At 40.1% G+C, this 19,146-nt stretch overlaps 1 protein-coding gene across 2 annotated transcripts in view; it reads right to left on the bottom strand.

Annotated features, from left to right (window-relative positions):
* Positions 1-3,518: 3,518 nt before the first annotated feature.
* ASPM (assembly factor for spindle microtubules) overlaps positions 3,519-19,146 on the bottom strand; it is a 67,676-nt gene continuing 52,048 nt past the window's right edge. Inside the window, exons 18-27 of one of the 2 annotated variants that reach the window (XM_007459664.1) lie at positions 16,754-16,920; positions 15,181-15,277; positions 13,684-13,893; positions 12,244-12,396; positions 11,190-11,378; positions 10,363-10,555; positions 10,079-10,233; positions 8,048-8,224; positions 6,404-6,573; positions 3,519-3,817 (exon numbers count right to left, since the gene is read on the bottom strand). In XM_007459664.1, coding sequence (XP_007459726.1) covers positions 3,715-3,817; positions 6,404-6,573; positions 8,048-8,224; positions 10,079-10,233; positions 10,363-10,555; positions 11,190-11,378; positions 12,244-12,396; positions 13,684-13,893; positions 15,181-15,277; positions 16,754-16,920 — 1,614 coding nt within the window. In that variant the 3' untranslated portion in view covers positions 3,519-3,714. The remainder of the gene's footprint in view (positions 3,818-6,403; positions 6,574-8,047; positions 8,225-10,078; positions 10,234-10,362; positions 10,556-11,189; positions 11,379-12,243; positions 12,397-13,683; positions 13,894-15,180; positions 15,278-16,753; positions 16,921-19,146) is intronic. The other variant, XM_007459663.1, reaches the window with a different exon arrangement.

Genomic DNA, 19,146 nt, shown 5'->3' with positions numbered 1-19,146 from the left:
AAAAAATAATTGAAATAAGATTTGAGCTGCCACCCCAAAATCAGTGTTCAGCTTGAGCCCACCAAGTTGTTAAAAACGTTATTTTTTGGAGGACTAGAAGAGAATCCAGAGTCTCCACATTATAACATTCAATATGTCTAGGATACAAGACAAAATTATGTGATATACAAATAGAAGAATGTGGTCCAGACACACTCACGGAGGTTGTTGAAGAGCAAACACCTGCACGCTGACAGCGAGGCTACAAATCAGGATGGACTTTCACTTGAAAGCTGCCTGGGTGTGAGGGAAGCAGATCACTGCTACCTGTCCAGTAGGTCAGCACTTATTTTAGAGCAGATAGAAACATACATGATGGAATTGAATGGTCTTATAGGAAAGCGGCCATGGAACCCAGACAGCCTCAGAGAGAGAGTGACAGTAGAAGGAAGACACTGAGTAACCTATGTCTTTAATAGCATTGTTAAGGTGAATATAAATGTCACCGGACTGTTCTTCAAATGTACCTCAATAAAGATCAATCACAATTACTGACGGCAAGAAGAGCCTGTTTCTAATACTCCAACAATGTTGAGCAGGCATGAAAATTAATGATGCTTTGGCAAAGCAAGGGCAAAGTTTAGATCAAGTTTCATTTTGGTCTCATTTAGATAATTCAAAATAAACCATCACTATTCCAAATACAAAAGTTATCTGCAGAGGCTTCCCTGGTGGCGCAGTGGTTGAGAGTCCGCCTGCCGATATAGGGGACACGGGTTCGTGCCCCGGTCTGGGAACATCCCACATGCCACGGAGCGGCTGGGCCCGTGAGCCATGGCTGCTGAGCCTGCGCGTCCGGAGCCTGTGCTCCGCAACGGGAGAGGCCACAGCAGTGAGAGGCCCGTGTACCGCAAAAAAAAAAAAAAAAAAAAGTTATCTGCAGTAATAATGGAATATTATTCATAGAATAAAACTCTACTCTCTAAGACTGGTTTCTGAAATAGGCTTCTGTAAAATTGGAGAGAAAAAGGGTCCATAATTTATGCAAGATGCAGATGCACTACTTTATGTAGACCTCCATAAGTATTTATTGAAATAAGCAGGATTTTGGACTACTTTCTTCTTCCTTTACATAGGTTGGAAATTTTTACACACACCCACAAATACACACGCCCTCAAATGTAAATTGTAAATAAATATTCATCTGCATTACTCTTACCTCCTGTGAAGAGGTTATAAGCAAAGTATTTTCATTGGAATTCTTCCTTTGTTGAAAGCAGAACTACAATAGTTTATCACTCTTTCTTTATACCAAGAAACAGTGGCAGCTGAACAATATTAAAATTAAAAGCAAGCCTGTTAGCAAGCTTAGCTACTAGCAAAAAGTAATCCAAGACAGTATTTTCTTAATCCGCAAAGATTTTTAAATGTACTAGGCTTTCATTGCTACAATGAAAAATTAGAAGTTATAAAGATAATAAACCTGGGGAAAAAAGTCACCTATTGAGAAAAATTCAACAAGTTTGCATAACAGACTGTACAATGTGAATTTCTTCCTCTCAAGCATTAAGCCAAAATATGGTATGGGTAACAAGCTATATTAGGGATAGATAAAATTTTCCAAGGTTGTAAAAGTATGGATTTTTATTTTTTTGGTGAAAATCATAACTATGTAACTTTATATATGTATACATTTAAAACTAAATTAGGTACTTTCCTGGCGGTCCAGTGGTTAAGACTCTGCGCTTCCACTGCAGGGGGCACGGGTTCAATCCCTGGTTGGGAACTGAACTAAGATCCCACATAGCTTGCAACACGGCCAAAAAAACCAAAACCAAGGGCTTCCCTGGTGGCGCAGTGCTTGAGAGTCCGCCTGCCGATGCAGGAGACGCGGGTTCGTGCCCCGTTTCGGGAGGATCCCACATGCCGCGGAGCGGCTGGGCCCGTGAGCCATGGCCGCTGGGCCTGCGCGTCCGGAGCCTGTGCTCCGCAAATGGGAGAGGCCACAACAGTGAGAGGCCCGCATAACGCAAGGAAAAAAAAAAAAAAAAAAAAAAAAAAACCAAAACCAAAACCAAACCAAAACAACCAAAAAACCCCACTAAATTAAAAATGACACTCTGTGGTTATAATGACATCTACTGGAAATCTGGGTTAATTACAGACAAGAAGGTGAATAAAATTCACCTAACTTCACCAGTAATAAACTCACCTAACACAGAACTAGATTGGAGTTAATGTATTTATATTCCTTCTTTAATACAATGTAGTCTCTCTGTAGAAAACAGCAACTTCTAAAGAAAAAGGCTTAATTACCTCTCAACCATTCCTTCCAACCAACCACACACACACACACACACGCCTTCCAGCCTTCAGGAAGCCTTAGAATCCTGATATGGATTTATCACATACATTTAAGAGGAATATCCTTCACATGAAAATAGAATATTATGTAAAATTTAAAAATTTTTAGTCTGAGTTCCAACAATAGAAAAACTTTGAACATCTGGAAATCACCTTTCACGTATAACTTCATAGAAATATTTCTTGTGCAAATACTAATTGGTTATAACCATCTTAGAGGAAATTAACACCAATAACATTTTATGTTGATTATATCCTAGTGGTATAATTTACCAAGTAAATAAATTGCTTACACTAAAATTCTGTTAAATGAAAGAGAAAAACAAACCATTTGGGAGAGTCAACAAAAACTATAGTATTTGGCATATTCTAAGTAACAAGAGTTCTCCAAACTTCAAACACTTCATTGGAAGAAAAAAAAAAATTCTAAAAATTTCTAGTTACTTTCAATATATTCTTTAATATGTCAATATGGTCTTTATTCTAACCAAATCTCAACAGTCTCTGACTAGGTTTAATCCTCATTCCAACAAAATAATAAAGTTAAGTAGTTAAATGGTCTCTCCATTTCTAGCTACTACTGATTTATTTCAAGCACTTTAAAACTGTCCTGGCCCCCATAGCTAGAGTCTTTGGGACCCGATCAGACTGCAAACAGCCACTGGAATTAGCCTTCTGTGGCTCTGGAATCACACTGGTTCAGTATTGGTAACAGTGACCCAAAGCTACTGAAAATAACAAGTCATGTTTCGACACTTGAGTCATCTTCAGGTCTGTGCTCAGTGACTAGACAATGAGTTTCTACTACAAGCAATACCTTGCTCTTCCCAGGTCGAATTGCAGCCCCACTCAGTTCAAAGTCAGGAGTTTTTAATATATGAAGGGGTAGGCTGAATTTGTCTAATTTCCTCAGAGCGGCTCATTTGCCCACCTTGATGGTCCTGTCAGTCAGGAAACAGGGGTGCTGTCTATGGCACTTGTGGGATTATTTTATCCTCACTTCTACGTGAGTTGGCAGAATCTTAAATTTTCAACATTTGTTTTAGATAAGTGCCTCAATTTACCTATAAAACAGGAATAATAAGCTAATCTTTTCCCCTTAGGAATATGATTATATTCAAACTAATATAATATTTTAAGACGACAGACATAGATAACAGTGTTGCAATCATGTCATGACATTAGTTTGTTATCTGCATAAAGCTATTAAAGAAACAAAGAATATAAAACGTTTATTTGTTACATACCTCTTTTTAACTTTAATACAAAGTCAGATTTTAAAAGTTGTACAAAGCAAGCCAAAAGCACTTTCCACACGTGTGATCAGCTTTCCTATTTCTTTTCCTGTACATACTGAGACGTTTGCCTTTGCTAATAAGGAATGCCAAGTGTGTCCATCACCATTTGAATAGCTTTCAGAGGATTCATGATTTCTTCCAAGTTATCTCTTTTCAACACCCAATCCGGTTTAAGTCTGTGAGAAGAATAAAAACCTTGCATTAATCCAGTTCCTCTCTTAGAAGACTCACATCCATCGCTTTGTCTTAACTGAAATGTGGTCCCTCCTGGACGCATCACCTCCCTCACAGGCCCTCATGCAGGTGGGAGGCTTCATGTTATCGCCGTTTACGACTTTAGACTATTTCTCTCCATCTTCCCTGAAGGATGATCCCGGCTCCTTTGAAGCTCAGGCTAGTCAGCTACCAAACCCCAGTGTTTGGTCTGTAAACCTGGTTCCTGGTCTTCCCTCAACTCCTGCCCCATCTCAGAACTTCAGCAGCCTTGTAGCTAAAGAGCCAACCCCTCACCTCTCCGTTTCTGCCCCCTTTCCTTTGGGTCCACTCAGCACACCCCCCGTCACACCACACAATCACAAGACAGCCGCTGTCACCCTCAGAAAGTGCCCGGCCACCGACTGCTCAGTCTGAGCCTTCCAGCACGAACCACCACTTGGGATTCATCCACGCCCTTTGCCTTAATACTTCCACGGCTCACAGCTTCCTCCCACTGTGGTGTCCACTTCAGGGGACCTCAGCATGTGCCTGTCACCCAGCACAATGCTGGTCTCCTTTCCCTCCCATCTAGCTTGGGTCCCTCAGTATAATCTCCATTGCAAATGCCATTAACGCCATTGTCGCTCTTCCCTGTTGCATGCAACTGGAAAGCTCTATGTGGATTCCAATTTGAATCCAGGTATCTGCCTTCTCCATTCCTGCACAGCTGGATGTTGCTAAAGAAAACCTGCACAACCAGGCTGGCTGATTTTATGCCAATGATTGAAATTACCTAGAAATTGCTTCCTTCCTCTTTCCCCAAGATGACTCTTTTCTTCCTCCCAAGTGTCCCCTCCACACCGTCCGCCATCTGCTTCTGAGCTAACGTTTATAATCTCCTTCACTGAGGAAACGGCATCACATCCACCTTCCTCACATGAATCCCTACCACTCTATGCACTTCCGTCTTCCTGTTCTTTCCAGTGAAAATTCCGAACATCTATGAATTGGGGGGTGGTCAAGCAGAGCGGGTATATATACCCCTACCGTGGAACAGCAGTCTGTGAAGGAAGAGATGCAATCTAAGCCATGCATCGACATGGATGAACCTCAAGAGCATTACGCTAAGTAAGAGTCCCGTCACAAGGAGCTACCTCTGTATGATTCCATTTACGGGACAAAGCAGAAAAGGCAAAACTAAAGGTACTGAAATCACATCAATAGTTTCCAGAACCTAGGGGTTAATGGGAGAGAACTGACTGCAAGGGGGCACAAGGGAACTTTGTTGTGACAGAAATATTTTATCTCAGTGGTAGTGCTTTCACAACTGTATACATTTGTCCAAACTCATTGAATTGCATACCTAAATAAAGGGTACATTTATACTGTTGGGAGTTTTACCTCAGAAAACTTGCTTATGTCAAAAGGAAAAAAAAAAAGAACCTGTTCATTCATATGTTAATAGTTTTACAACGTAGTTCATATTATAATATGCCAAGTCCTTACATGAAAACCATATGTAGAAATAGTTCCCATTAATAAATTTTAAGCAGAGACTATGTTTATGTTATACTGTGAAACATGCAAAAACAAAACCAATTCACAACTATTATACAGTTTACAATTATGAGTAATTACGAAGCTAACTGCTGTATAACCCAGGTCAAGAAATAGTGTATTGTCGGTGGTGCAGGATTTATACCTAGTAGACAATTGTCCAGTCATAGAAAGGAAGGAGCGAGAGGCAGAGAGAGGGAGGGGTTCTAATGACTCCTGCATCTAATTTATATCTCTAGACCATTTCCCTAATTTTTATCTCTAGACTGTTTCTTCTGCCCAGAACCAGAGAGCAACAACGAATGTCCTTACAAGCGACACAGAGGAGGGAGAGGGAGAAGAAGCCCTGTGAAGACTTAGGCGGAGGACAGAGCTATCCAGCAGCAAGCCAAGGACACTTAGCTGCCAGAAACTAGACGAGCCAGGGAAGGATTCCACCCCAGAGCCTCAGACCAGGTGAGGCCCTGCTGGCACCTTCATTTCAAACTTCCAGTTTCAAGAACTGTGAGAGAATAAGTTACTGGTGTTTAAGGCCACTAAGTTTGTGCTAATCTGTTACAGCAGCTCTCGGTAACTAATACAAGGTCAAAAAGAACTTCTCTAGGAGGAGAATTTTCAGGCATCGGGTGATTATGCAAGGAGTTGGAGGCTGATGTTTTGGCCACCAGAGACCTTCGCCAGCTCCCCAGTAGTGCAGCTTGTCCTACATGGAAGGGAAAAAAATGATACGGCAAAGCTTATTAGGAGCTAATTATCAGCCTTAGCACATACCTTGTTAGAACCAGGAATTTACCCAATAACTACTAAATACTCTTGGCTGCAGTGTTATTACTTCATTAACTGCTGAGATCGTCTCCTTTATATTTACCAAAGATTTTCTTCTTGTTCACATGCTGTTTCTCCATTGTCAAGCACAGTCTCTTGTTCATAGTAGGTGCTCAATAAATGTTTGCTAAGTGGATGAATGAATGAATGGTGACACAAAACTATAGGGTACATTTACTGCTCACCTTGAAACCATTCTGGTTCTTACAGGTGTTTCTGGAATAAAGGAAATGCTCATAGAAGATTTCTTCTTTTGTTTACAAAGGATTCTTTCAGTATTCACTTTATGTTTATGAGCTGTAAGTTTGTAGAGACTATAAATACGGTCAACAACTTTGGACCTACTTCGAACATCCTACAAAAGAACATGTGCATTTATTAAACTAATAAGAATTCTGTATCCCTTCTATGCTAGCAAAATCAATCACAGTATACAAACACTATGCAATAAATTAAGAGCTTTTAACAATAAAAAGCCGAGCTCTCCAAGTTCAGCAGTTAGATTGGTTTAAATTATGAATTTATAAGACAATTATGAAGAAGGCAAATATTCAAAAATTGTACACTTAACTCCATACTAAATAAAAAAGCAAACATTAAAGTCAATATACCTATTATACGTGGTTACCAAGTCCTGTGAATTTTACCTTCATTTTTTTTTTTTTTTAAGAAGATGTTGTGGGTAGGAGTTTATTAATTAATTAATTATTTTTGGCTGTGTTGGGTCTTCGTTTCTGTGCGAGGGCTTTCTCTAGTTGTGGCAAGCGGGGGCCACTCTTCATCGCGGTGCGCGGGCCTCTCACTATCGCGGCCTCTCTTGTTGCGGAGCACAGGCTCCAGATGCACAGGCTCAGTAGTTGTGGTTCACGGGCCTAGCTGCTCCACGGCATGTGGGGTCCTCCCAGACCAGGGCTCGAACCCGTGTCCCCTGCATTGGCAGGCAGATTCTCAACCAGTGTGCCACCAGGGAAGCCCCAAATTTTACCTTCTTAAAGTTTCCAGTGTTACCCACTTACCTCTGCCTGATGCGACCCCAGGTCAAGTACAGTCTCTTGCCCAGACCACTGCGTGTCTACACTTGCCTCTTTCCTTAATGGTCTCCCTATACCCACACGATCTCCCAAATCCATTCTTCGACCAGCAGCCAAAGTGATGTTAAAACTTAAACTGAGGGCTTCCCTGGTGGCGCAGTGCTTGAGAGTCCGCCTGCCGATGCAGGAGACGCGGGAGATATTTTATCCCACTCTCTAGGTTTCCTTTTCACTCTATCTCCTTTATCTCCTTTACTGTGCAGAAGTTCTTTAATTTGATGTAGTCCCATTTGTCTATTTTTGCTTTTGTTGGCTGTAAAAAAAAAAAAAAAAAAAAAAAAAAAAAAACAAAACTTAAACTGGAACATATCTCCTTGCTTAAAATCCTTCAGTGGTTTCCCGCTGTTCTCAGGATAAAGGCCACAGTCCTATCATGGCCTGCAGTCACCCCTGCTGACTGTAACTCCTGGAGAGGATGCTCAGAGGCCTACCGGAGAAACGCTTGTCACGTCTTTATGTCACAGCAGGGGGTGAGGAGTTGTGCACATCTGAATTTCTACCTTGCTGGGACAGCTGTTGCTTCTCTCAAGTACATGGGAGCTGGTTGCTCCTAGGGCTGTGATAAATTCTACTTCTAGAATTCAGCTTCTCTGACACATAAGAAACAACTCATATCAGCACAAAGAGCTGGTGTGAACACACGCAAAGCCCTATTTAAGTTGTGATAACTGCTTAGAAGTCTTGGACTTAAGAACATGTAAAGATAACCTCAAAGGAAAAAAACTGATGAGTACTTACAGAAGCTCGATTTGTCCTCTTCAGTAAAACAGCTAACAAACAACAAGTTTTTGTGAAAATGCTTCTACTCTTGTCTGCAACTTTGTCACCGGGCTTTTCTTGGTACATTTGCAGAAGCTCCAGCAGTGTATCTACACAGTTTTCTACATCGTAAACTGCTGAAGTCGTTTTCTCACACTGGAAGAGAACAGAACCAAGTTACAAATTATAATAAACACAGATACTGGGCTGGCCAAAAGGTTCGTTCGGTTTTTTCCGTAAGATGGATCTAGTAGCATCAGTTGTCTTTAACTTCATTCAAAACAATTTTGTTAGATTGTATATGGCAGCTGTCATATCAGTGTGCATTTAAAAAAAGACTAATCAAAATTGATGAAGTTTTGTGTAGTTATTTTAATATTGAAGATGGAAGAAAAAAAGCAACATTTTCAGCATATTCTGCTTTATTATTTCAAGAAAGGTAAAAATGTAACCGAAATGCCAAAAAAGATTTGTGCAGTGCATGGAGAAGGTGCTGTGACGGATCAAACGTGTCAAAAGTAGTTTGTGAAGTTTTGTCCTGGAGATTTCTTGCTGGACGATGCCCCACGGTCGGGGAGACCAGTTGAAATTGATAGTGATCAAATCGAGACATTAATTGAGAACAATCAGTGTTATAACACGTGGGAGATAGCCGACATACTCAAAATATCCAAATGAAGCGCTGAAAATCATCTGCACCAGCTTGGTTACGTGAATCGCTTTGATGTTTAGGTTCCACATTAAGGTAAGTGAAGAAAACCTTCTTGACCCTATTTCCGCATGCAATTCTCTACTTAAATGTAATGAAAACGTTCCATTTTTAAAACAAATTGTGATGGGTGATGAAAAGTGGATACTGTACAATAATGTGGAATGGAAGAGATCGTGAGGCAAGTGAAATGAACCACCACCAACCGCACCAAAGGCCAGTCTTCATCCAAAGAAGACGATGTTGTATATATGGTGGGATTGGAAGGGAGTCCTCTATTATGAGCTCCTTCCAGAAAACCAAACGACTAATTCCAAGAAGTACTGCTCCCAATTAGAACTGAAAGCAGCACTCGACGAAAAGCATCTAGAATTAGTCAACAGAAAACACATAATCTTCCATGAAGATAACGCAAGACCGCATGTTTCTTTGATGACCGGGCAAAAACTGTCAGCTTGGCTGGGAAGTTCTGATTCATCCGCCAGACGTTGCATTCACCAGACGTTGCATCTTCGGATTCCCATTTATTTTGGTCTTTACAAAATTCTCTTAATGGAAAAAATTTCAATTCCCTGGAAGACTGTAAAAGGCACCTGGAACAGTCCTTTGCTCAAAAAGATAAAAAGTTTTGGGAAGACGGAATAATGAAGTTGCCTGAAAAATGGCAGAAGGTAGTGGAACAAAAGGGTGAATACGCTGTTCGATAAAGTTCTTGGTGAAAATGAAAAATGTGTCTTTTATTTTCACTTAAAAACCGAAGGCACATTTTGGCCAACCCAGTACTTTAGAAACACCAACCAAAAAGGAAGCCAGACGTGATTAGAAGAGGTTCTGCTGTTCTGATACAGCGCAGTGTACAGGCTGTCAAGCTCCGGAGGGAGATGGACATGAACCCTCCACCACTGACCACACGCTGGTCCTCGGGCAAGGACCTTACCTCCTGTAAAGATGATTATCCCTTCACTACAAAATGGGAAGGATAATACCATAAGAACCACCTTAGAGGATGAATGGGAGGACTAAATTAAATGATGCATGAAGAGAACTAGCATATAGTTAGTAAGGCCTTAACTAACTTGCTGTTATTAATATTATAAAAACAGGAGAAATAAATCATAAAAAATTATGGTTTCTATGTACAGTTATGTTAACAGAGTAAACATTCCCCCCTGAAGACTCTGGCACATAGTAAATGACATTTAACTCGGAGATCTGAGTTCTAGTGATGAGCAAGCATAAACCTCACTTGCTGGGGGAGGTTTCTTGACCAAGGAACTCTTCATTATCAAGACGGAAACTACCTTGGCGACGTTAAGCAAGACCTGCACAGCATATCCGATGACCTCCATACAAGGGACACTACGGTTACAGCTTCGGATCAAGACAAATATTTTAGAAATTGCTCCACTCTGGGCCATATTCTCACAGCAAAGTGAAGACAGTCCAGTAACTACCTCTGAGGGGGGGGGGAAAAGAGATACATTCACAGCAACAAAGTCAGTATCGTATTATTATATTCTTTGTACGACTCAAGGGTAAAAACGCATTTCTAATCTTATACAAGATATTGTTAAAACAAACTAACCCAGGTGCTTTAGAGCCTCAAGAATAGCGGAAAGGTACTTGTATGTCAGGAGATAGTGTAGGGCAAGTGCGGTTCTGTGGTAGAGCTTGTTTTCTTCTCGAATCTCCCTGTTAACACACTGAAGTCTCTGTCGAATGGCTTTAATTTTTGTACAGTCGTTTTTCTTCCTCCAAGAATATCCTCTCCATAACGCCTTAAAGAGACAAACCAGTAACTTTAAGATTACAACCTCTGATGTTGTGGACTTAACATCTACATCTACTTTCACAAAGTAAATGTTTTCAGTAAAATTATATGATGTGATCTTTGCAACTTTGCAACTACAACTTCAATTCAGGTTCTAATAAATAGCAAAAGCAATTTTTCTAGGAAGAAATACATATAATATTCCTGTATGTAAGTTAAAGCATCATTCTCTGGCCAAAGACAGCTAAATCGATTCAAAAGGTAAAAATGTTTTTGCATCTTTCAATCATCAACTTCCTCTATGGAATGCAAAAATAAAGGGCTTAACAATGAAATTATGGTAGCATAGTGCATATGAATTATTCTATTGGCCAATCTCAGCTTTTTAAAATGAGCATGACTGTGCTTTTTAAAATGTTAGTTATTGGGGATTCCCTGGCGGTCCAGTGGTTAGGACTCGGCGCTTTCACTGCTGTGGCCCGGGTTCAATCCCTGGTTGGGGAACTAATATCCCGCAAGCAGTGAGGTGCAGCCAAGAAATAAAATAAATAAATAAAAATAAAATTCAATAAAATGTTATATATCGTGTAGATGAATTGCAAACCAAAGTCTTGAACTAAAATCATAATATTTTCAGTTACCTGAATTTTAGTGATTCTATTATTAAATTTTTCCTGCTTTTTACGGAGGAGAAAACGGCATACGGCTTTCTGTATTACTGATGCAGCCCTATTTTGCTGGCTCACACGTTCTTGAGCTTCATTCTGAATTTTTATGAAGCGATGTTTCTGAAGAAACCTCTTATGCTGTAATCTTGCTCGAAACCATCTCTGTTTAAAACATATGAACAGTTTTTTTACTTCAGGTTTCTTAATGAAATAAATAGAACATTTATTGAAATATCTTTCAACCCTTCCCAGTGGCATTACATTTCCACTCTAGTTGGTGCAGAAAATTCCAGGCCACAGTGGGTGTAAGTGTGTGTGTGTGTGTGTGTGTGTGTGTGTGTGTGTGTGTGTGTGTGTGTGTGTGTGTGTCTGAGAATTTAACCCTGCACAACATATTCCTCATTTCATAATTGATATAAATCTTATCAAGCTGTATATTATTCTTCAATTTGTTTCTTTACTCAATATTTTATATGTAAGTATATTAACATATACTGTACAAACAGGATTCTTATCCAGAATACATAAAGAACTCCTATAATCATTAAGAAAAATAAAACACTCAACAGAAAAATGAGCAAAGTATTTGGAAAAAAAAATTTTTAAAGCATACCATACACAGATAAGAATTTGAATAACCAACACAGAGGAAAGATTTTTTAGAATTGCTAGCAATCATAGGAAATCCAAACCAAATATGAGATATAATTTGCCATTTATCAAAATGACAAAATCACAAAGTCTTGTAATGTCACGGGTTGGCAAGGAGGTCGAGAGAGAGACAGGTGCCCTGGGTGTCGCTACATGAGGGGTGAATGCGTACAATGCGCCAGAGGATAACCCACAGCCTTAGTCCTGAGCCATAAAACGCGACTCACCTCTAAGCCGGCCAACCACCCTGACGGCTACATGGCAAAAGCTAAATACCACATAACTTTAGCAGGGGTATTTGGAAATTGTTTATGAAATACTAAAAAAGTTTCAAACAAAAGTTACGTCATAGTTTTACTGCGAAGGAAAAGCTAACCTGAATACGGATGGCTGAGTTAACCTGTTTATTATCAGTATTCTTCAGAGCCCTGTGAAGTCTGTACGCTCTTTGAATTCTAAGAGCAGACAGGTGATAAAAGGCAGCTGCTGAGAAGTGAAGAAGCCTAATTTTGGCTCTCTGTTCTAAAATCTAAGGAGAAAAAAATATTACCAACCAAATAGTTGACTCTTAAGACAATCAACCAACGTTTATTTTTGTATATCCTTAATACCAAATTATATAAATTAGCAACAGTAAACTAACTTGTAACTATTAAAATTATCTACATTGTAACCTGAAGTAATTATACTCCTTTACTATACAATACTTTCAATGGTGTAACCCCTAACTGAGGGTATAGAAAGCACAATTATATTTGGGCACTTCACTCAAAAATTTAACTAGACTACCCAAGGGCAGCTAGATAAGGCTTTGAAGGTACTAATTATAATGGGAGAAGTCTAGGAATAGTAAACTAAGAAAGGGTTAGAGAGCTCCAAGCAGAACCGTTGAAGATGGTGACGTTAAATCAGACAAACATTTGATCCGACCTCTCCAGTAGTGGTCTCGCCACATCCAGCACAAGACTTCTGCAGCAGAAGCTCCCTCCAGGGAGGGGCCTTTGGCCTTCAGAGTTTCAATTTATACTCTGAACAAAACACAAAAGATTTCTCCTTTAATTTAATTATTTTCTGTTTACCACTGCTTCATGTACTGGATGCCCAGAACGTCAAGAATTCTCTAGGGAGGATTCTCTCCTGCTGGAGGTGTAACGGAATGGTCCTACAGCCCCTGAGAGAGTTGCTTGGTGGTAGCAAAAGGTGACTTGAATAACAACCTCCTGAGGACATGGGGAGGGGGAAGGGGAAGCTGGGACAAAGTGAGAGAGTGGCATGGACTTATATACACTACCAAAAGTAAAATAGCTAGTGGGAAGCAGCAGCATAGCACAGGGAGATCAGCTCGGTGCTTTGTGACCACCTAGAGGGGTGGGATAGGGAGGGTGGGAGGGAGACACAAGAGGGAGGAGATATGGGGATGTATGTATGTGTATAGCTGATTCACTCTGTTATAAAGCAGAAACTAACACACCATTGTAAAGCAATTATACTCCAATAAAGATGTTAAAAACTTAAAAAAAAAAACTCCTTCACGTGTGGAGCCCTCCTCATACTTCAGTTCCTTTGTTAAGATTTATTACACGAGAAAAGTTATTTTGCATTTTTGGTGAGCATCTATGGGAAATAGGATCATAGAACAAAAATCTATGGCAACCAGTGATCTTGTTACAAGGGGCTCTTCAGAAGCTGAATAAATTCTAGTTAATGGTTATATCAGTTCTGAAATTATTCTCCAAAATCTCAAATTTCTTAACACAATTTAACATCAGGTATTTCCACTTCATAAAACTGAGATATCCTACATAAAAATACTTACCCTTTTTCTTACTAACCAACCACGCACCAGTGCTTGTAGAACAACTGTAGATTTTTTTAATTCAACATATTTTATCCTTTCACACTTCCCAGTCTTCCTGGCTCGTATGTATCTTTGTATGATCAAAGCAGCTGATTTCTGCTGGAGAAAGACCTGCCTTCCTTTATATCCTCTGAAATTTGCTTGGATCAAACAAGCAGCTTGATATCTCTATAAGGAAAAATTTGCAAGTGACACTAATAGATAGAAATAATAGTTCAACCCACTGGAGGTTCTGGAATTTCTCAATGAAAAATAACATGGTATAATTATGATTTTTTTTTTTTACATTTTTAGTTTAAGAATGTCATATTTCACAGATTTTGAAACCCACAGAGGGCTACAGCTAAAAATGAAGCTTTTATGAAGGTGCAAACCAGGGACCATAGATACCTGGTGCTTTTTCCCTCCCTTCCTCTTGATACTTTTCATTGTGAATGAGCAAAGGACTAGTATTACTACAGGACAAATGCATTTAATACAAAAGCTAGCTACACTCTACAGAACAGAATGGGCATTGTAAGCAGCTGTGAGGGAAGTTGTCTGCTGCTTCGAGAACCAGTGTACTCCCAGCACATCTTAGATTCCTCAATTCTAGAACATCCTGACAATCAAATTCCAAGACACATAAAGCATCTGGATTGAAACGAAAACTAGGTTTGTTTTACAACATAGACCCCCCACCTACTAGCTGAGTCACCTTGAGCAAACCCCTTTATCTCTCCAGACCTCAGTTTACTCATCCGTAAAATGGGAATGCTGATAATAGCTACCTCACAGAGTTATCATGAGGATCCGATTAGTTAGTAAATATATAATAGAAGGTGTAATAATAATAGTGTGTATATAATCATACATAGTGAATATGAACATCAAAATTTATAAGTAAAATTTTAATTTTGATTTCTTTAATAAGACCATAGGTACCACCATTGTTCTAGAACCAATGTTAAATATTTTAAATAGATTACCAAATGTGGCTTAAAGAGTATGTGTTGACTCATACAGACAGGATATGCTACATCTATTACGACTTTCTTCAAATAAATCACTTCAAATTGGGTCTGAGAATATGTTATAAAAACAGATACACAAACAAAAATACAAATAGTATTTTTATGAGTGAATATAATTTTTTTTTTTTGCGGTACGCGGGCCTCTCGCTGTTGTGGCCTCTCCCATTGCGGAGCACAGGCTGCTGACGCGCAGGCTCAGCAGCCATGGCTCACGGGCCCAGCCGCTCCGCAGCATGTGGGATCTTCCCGGACCGGGGCACGAACCCGTGTCCCCTGCATCGGCAGGCGGACTCTCAACCACTGCCACCAGGGAAGCCCAAGTGAATATAATTTTTAATTGACTGCAATGATGTGTTTAAAGCAAATGTATAGTTAGATCTTTAAATCATTTTTTGTTTTCTAAAGTAGTTCTTTATATATGAACTGTTTTTTTTACACCTACTTTTGTCATTAAGAATTGCTCATGAGCTGTTCTTCCAGAAAGTACAGCTCTCCATGTTCTCTGAATGATGATTGTTGATGCTCTCACGTTCAAAAACCTAAAAAGTGATTATTGGAAAGCAATTTCAAATTAACTCATTTAGTAAGTATTCATTGCCCGCACCCTATAATTACTAGAGGAGAAGAAAATATAAGAAAGGCAATGAGAGAATTAAAAAAGTAGAAAAGGATAATTCATACTTAGGTTCTAGCAATCAGAACTTTACAAACACACACACACACACACACACACACACACACACACAGTAACACAATGCAAAAGAAGTTTTACAATTGGCAATATTTCAGTGGTCAAGAAATATTAAGTTCTAGAATGACAAAAAAATTCTGAACAGGATCAGAAGAAAGTAGGATTAGCTAGATCTAGACAAAGCCTAGATAAAGGGGAGGTGGTAGAAAAAATGGTAGAGAATAAAGTCTGAGTCCACACTGTGAGCGACTCTTTGAGCAGACAGGTGTGGCTGAGAAGACAGCCTGGGAGGGTGGAGTGGCATCAGGCAAATAAGAAACAAACACTTGTTTGAAAGGAAAGATGGCATCATCAAAAGATTTTAAAAGGAATATTCTGTAAACAGAACTGGAGAAAAATTTTAAATGTGAGGGCTAGAGATTAAACTTTAGGCGTCAACATAGCAGTGATAACAATTAAGAATCGGCAGGCTCTTTCATCTGTTCACGATCCTGTGGAAAAGGGAGAGAGATTAACCTATGTCATGTCGCCACCTTTCCTAGAAAGTAAGGCTGAATATCAACTGGAAAAGCTGGATACTGGTCCTTAATAGCTGAGAGCAGCAATTATCTTTTTATTTGTTAAGCCCTGACTCTGCCCATGGAATTGATCAAGAAACGCTTGTAACACTAGTGTGCTCTCCTAAAACGATCTTTAAAACCATCACTGATATAATAACTCATCAATTCTGGGAACTGAAGAAAAAATTCTTACACTATGAAATAAAAAAATAATATAGACTATCTGGTAAGAACTACTGAAAATGTGTTTAAAAGAAATGAACTAGGAATAGGGAAATATGAGTAACATAGATAAGTTGGTAATTAGGTCTTCGTCATTAAGGATAAAGAGTACAGGAGTTAATACAAAGAAAAAAAAAAGCATAAGAAAACAAATGTTGCCAGGAGCTAAATCAACAAACAGAATGGACCCCTGCACTAACAAGGAAAACAAGACTTACTAGATCATTTTATTAACTTCCCATCCTCAGTCCCTACCCTTATCCTTATGAACCTGAGTTAATCAAGTTTAATATTTTCTCCTGGATTATACCATCAAGGCTGTATCTCAAAAAATAAGACAGTCTCAGAGATAATTTTGTTACATTATTGCAGAAAACACCAGCAAACCATACAAATTAAGCATAGCAACTATTTAAAAGAAAACCCAACAAGCAGTACTACTTGACACACAGACTTGGTTACGGCACATGCGCACGTGTGTGCACACACACCCCACACACCCCCCACACACACACTCTCGCCCACGCAGCTGACACATTTACCGTCTTCTCTGCAGTTTGGTACAGAAGCAACCCTGAATGATTCTAACAGCTCTTAACACAGCCAGATACTCTTTACGTGCTTTCCAACATCTGTACCAGGCTTGAATCTTGCAGGCAGCTTTCACTTCACGTAAATATTTCCTGGCTTTATGTCTCCTCCACACAGTCTATTAAACATATAAACATAACAAATATGCAATGAGATGTCTAATTTTTTTTTGTAAACTGGAAGACTCAGTATTGTTAACAGTTAATATAAGGTCAAGCAGACAGTATCAACTGCAGAAATGCAGTCACACCCCAGCTCCTCTGTGGGACTCGCTCACTCCGGACGTGAGCCCTCTGAGAACAGCGGGCTGACCTGTGACCTCCTACTACCTGCTTCAGCACATACCCTGCGGCTGGCTGCTGGCTAAACCCAATACAACCCTGAAAAGTATTTAAATTGTAAGATGCACGCAAAGCCTGGGAAGCCAGGTGTGTGCACTGCCCTCACCTTCTCAGTCCACGTGAAGGAACGAAAGGAAATGAACACACTGATGCCTCCAATTCCAGGGAAGGGACGGGAATTCTTCCCACTGCCCTCCCCACCCACTGCAGACACATCCTGGGTTCTGGGTCCAGCCTGTTGCAGAATCCTGAGGGCATCCATCTACCTGAAGACCACCAGATTTTCCGACTTTGGCAACCTTGTGGCTGACTAAAAGCTTAAGTAACAGCTACAACTTCTTAAGTGCTTAGCGCTATACTAAGCACCATAATTCTTTACAGTAACATAGGTAGGTAATACTATTATCTCTAATTTAGAGATGAAAACAATGCAGGCCCAGAGGAACTGACACCAGTAAAATTACTTGTTGATGTCACAGGTAATAAGTGACAGACATATCTTATTTAATCCTTATAAATACCTTGTGAGATGATTATTAAGATCTCTATACAAAAGAGAAATTAACATCAAGAGACTTGTTACCACATAGCCAGTAAGTGATAGAGTCAAGATTTGAACCTGAGTCTATCTGACTTCAAAACACCTACAGCAAATACAATAGCTCCACCTAACATGGGGATCAGGCTCTAAATTCAGTTGACAGGCAAGAATGATATATATGGTCAGACTTAACTCTTGTGATGTCCTTAACTCAGAGTATTTCTATATGGTTTTTATGTAAACAAAACCGAATACCAACATAGTAGTATTCATAGTGGAAGCCAGGTTATCAGTATTTTTAAAGATTCCAAAGTGATTTCAATGTGTGCTAAAGTTTAAGACCACTGGTTGGTATGTGTTAAAAACTAGATGTGCAACATGCACTTTTATAATTTAGTTATATAAAAGAAAAAACAGGGCTTCCCTGGTGGCGCAGTGGTTAAGAATCCGCCTGCCAATGCATGGGACATGGGTTCGAGCCCTAGTCCGGGAAGATCCCACATGCCACAGAGCAACTAAGCCTGTGCACCACAGCTACTGAGCCTGCGCTCTAGAGCCCACAAGCCACAACTACTGAGCCCGCGAGCCACAGCTACTGAAGCCCGCACGCCTAGAGCCCGTGCTCTGCAACAAGAGAAGCCAGCGCAATGAGAAGCCCACGCACCGCAACGAAGAGTAGCCCCTGCTCGCAGCAACTAGAGAAAGCCCCTGTGCAACAACAAAGACCCAATGTAGCCAAAAATAAATAATTAAAAAAAGACCCCAAAACCCAACAACTAATTACTAAAAAAAAAAAAAAAAAAGAAAGAAAGAACAGTTGAATTTTCCTAAGATTGTTATTTTTCTAACATAACCCCAACTAACACATGCACTTGACCCCCACCAGTCCTTGACTCCTGGCAGCGTCTGGAACTTGGGCGCTCCTTTCCTCCTCCCTCAACCCTTGGCTTCTTTATATCACAATCTTTAGCTTTCTTCGTTCCCTCTTAATACCATATGTTGGCTTCTCCTCTCAGCACCCCTGAATTTTGATACTCTTTAGGGCTCCAGTCCTGGGCCCTCTTCTTTTGCCGACTTCATGCATTCTCCCTAAGTGATCCCCTATCTCCCACAAGTTCAGTTATTAGTGTATGCCAACAACGTAGAAGTCAAATTCCGAAATCCATACTGCTGTCCAAATTACAGCAAACATAGTAACTGCCCCGCTGGACGCGTGGTGGTCACGTCAGCTTCACGTACCCCAGGCCGAGCTCATCGGGCCCCAGACCTGCTCCTCCCGTTGTTCCCACGTCAGCGAAGGGTACAATCTGCTGAGTCACCTCAGCCATAAAGATGGCTTGGCTCCTTGTTTACGCTCTATACAAGGCCAATCCCATGCTCCACTCACAATGACCCTGACAATCCTGCTGTCACTGCCCTCTGCTAAACGGTGGTTCACTTTCCCTGACTTACTGCCTGCAGT

Source organism: Lipotes vexillifer, unplaced genomic scaffold (assembly GCF_000442215.2).
Source record: "Lipotes vexillifer unplaced genomic scaffold, Lipotes_vexillifer_v1.1 scaffold830, whole genome shotgun sequence".
Taxonomy (NCBI): Eukaryota; Metazoa; Chordata; class Mammalia; order Artiodactyla; family Lipotidae; genus Lipotes; species Lipotes vexillifer.
The sequence above is the reverse complement of the archived record's forward strand: the minus strand, read 5'-3'. Positions and strand labels throughout refer to the sequence as shown.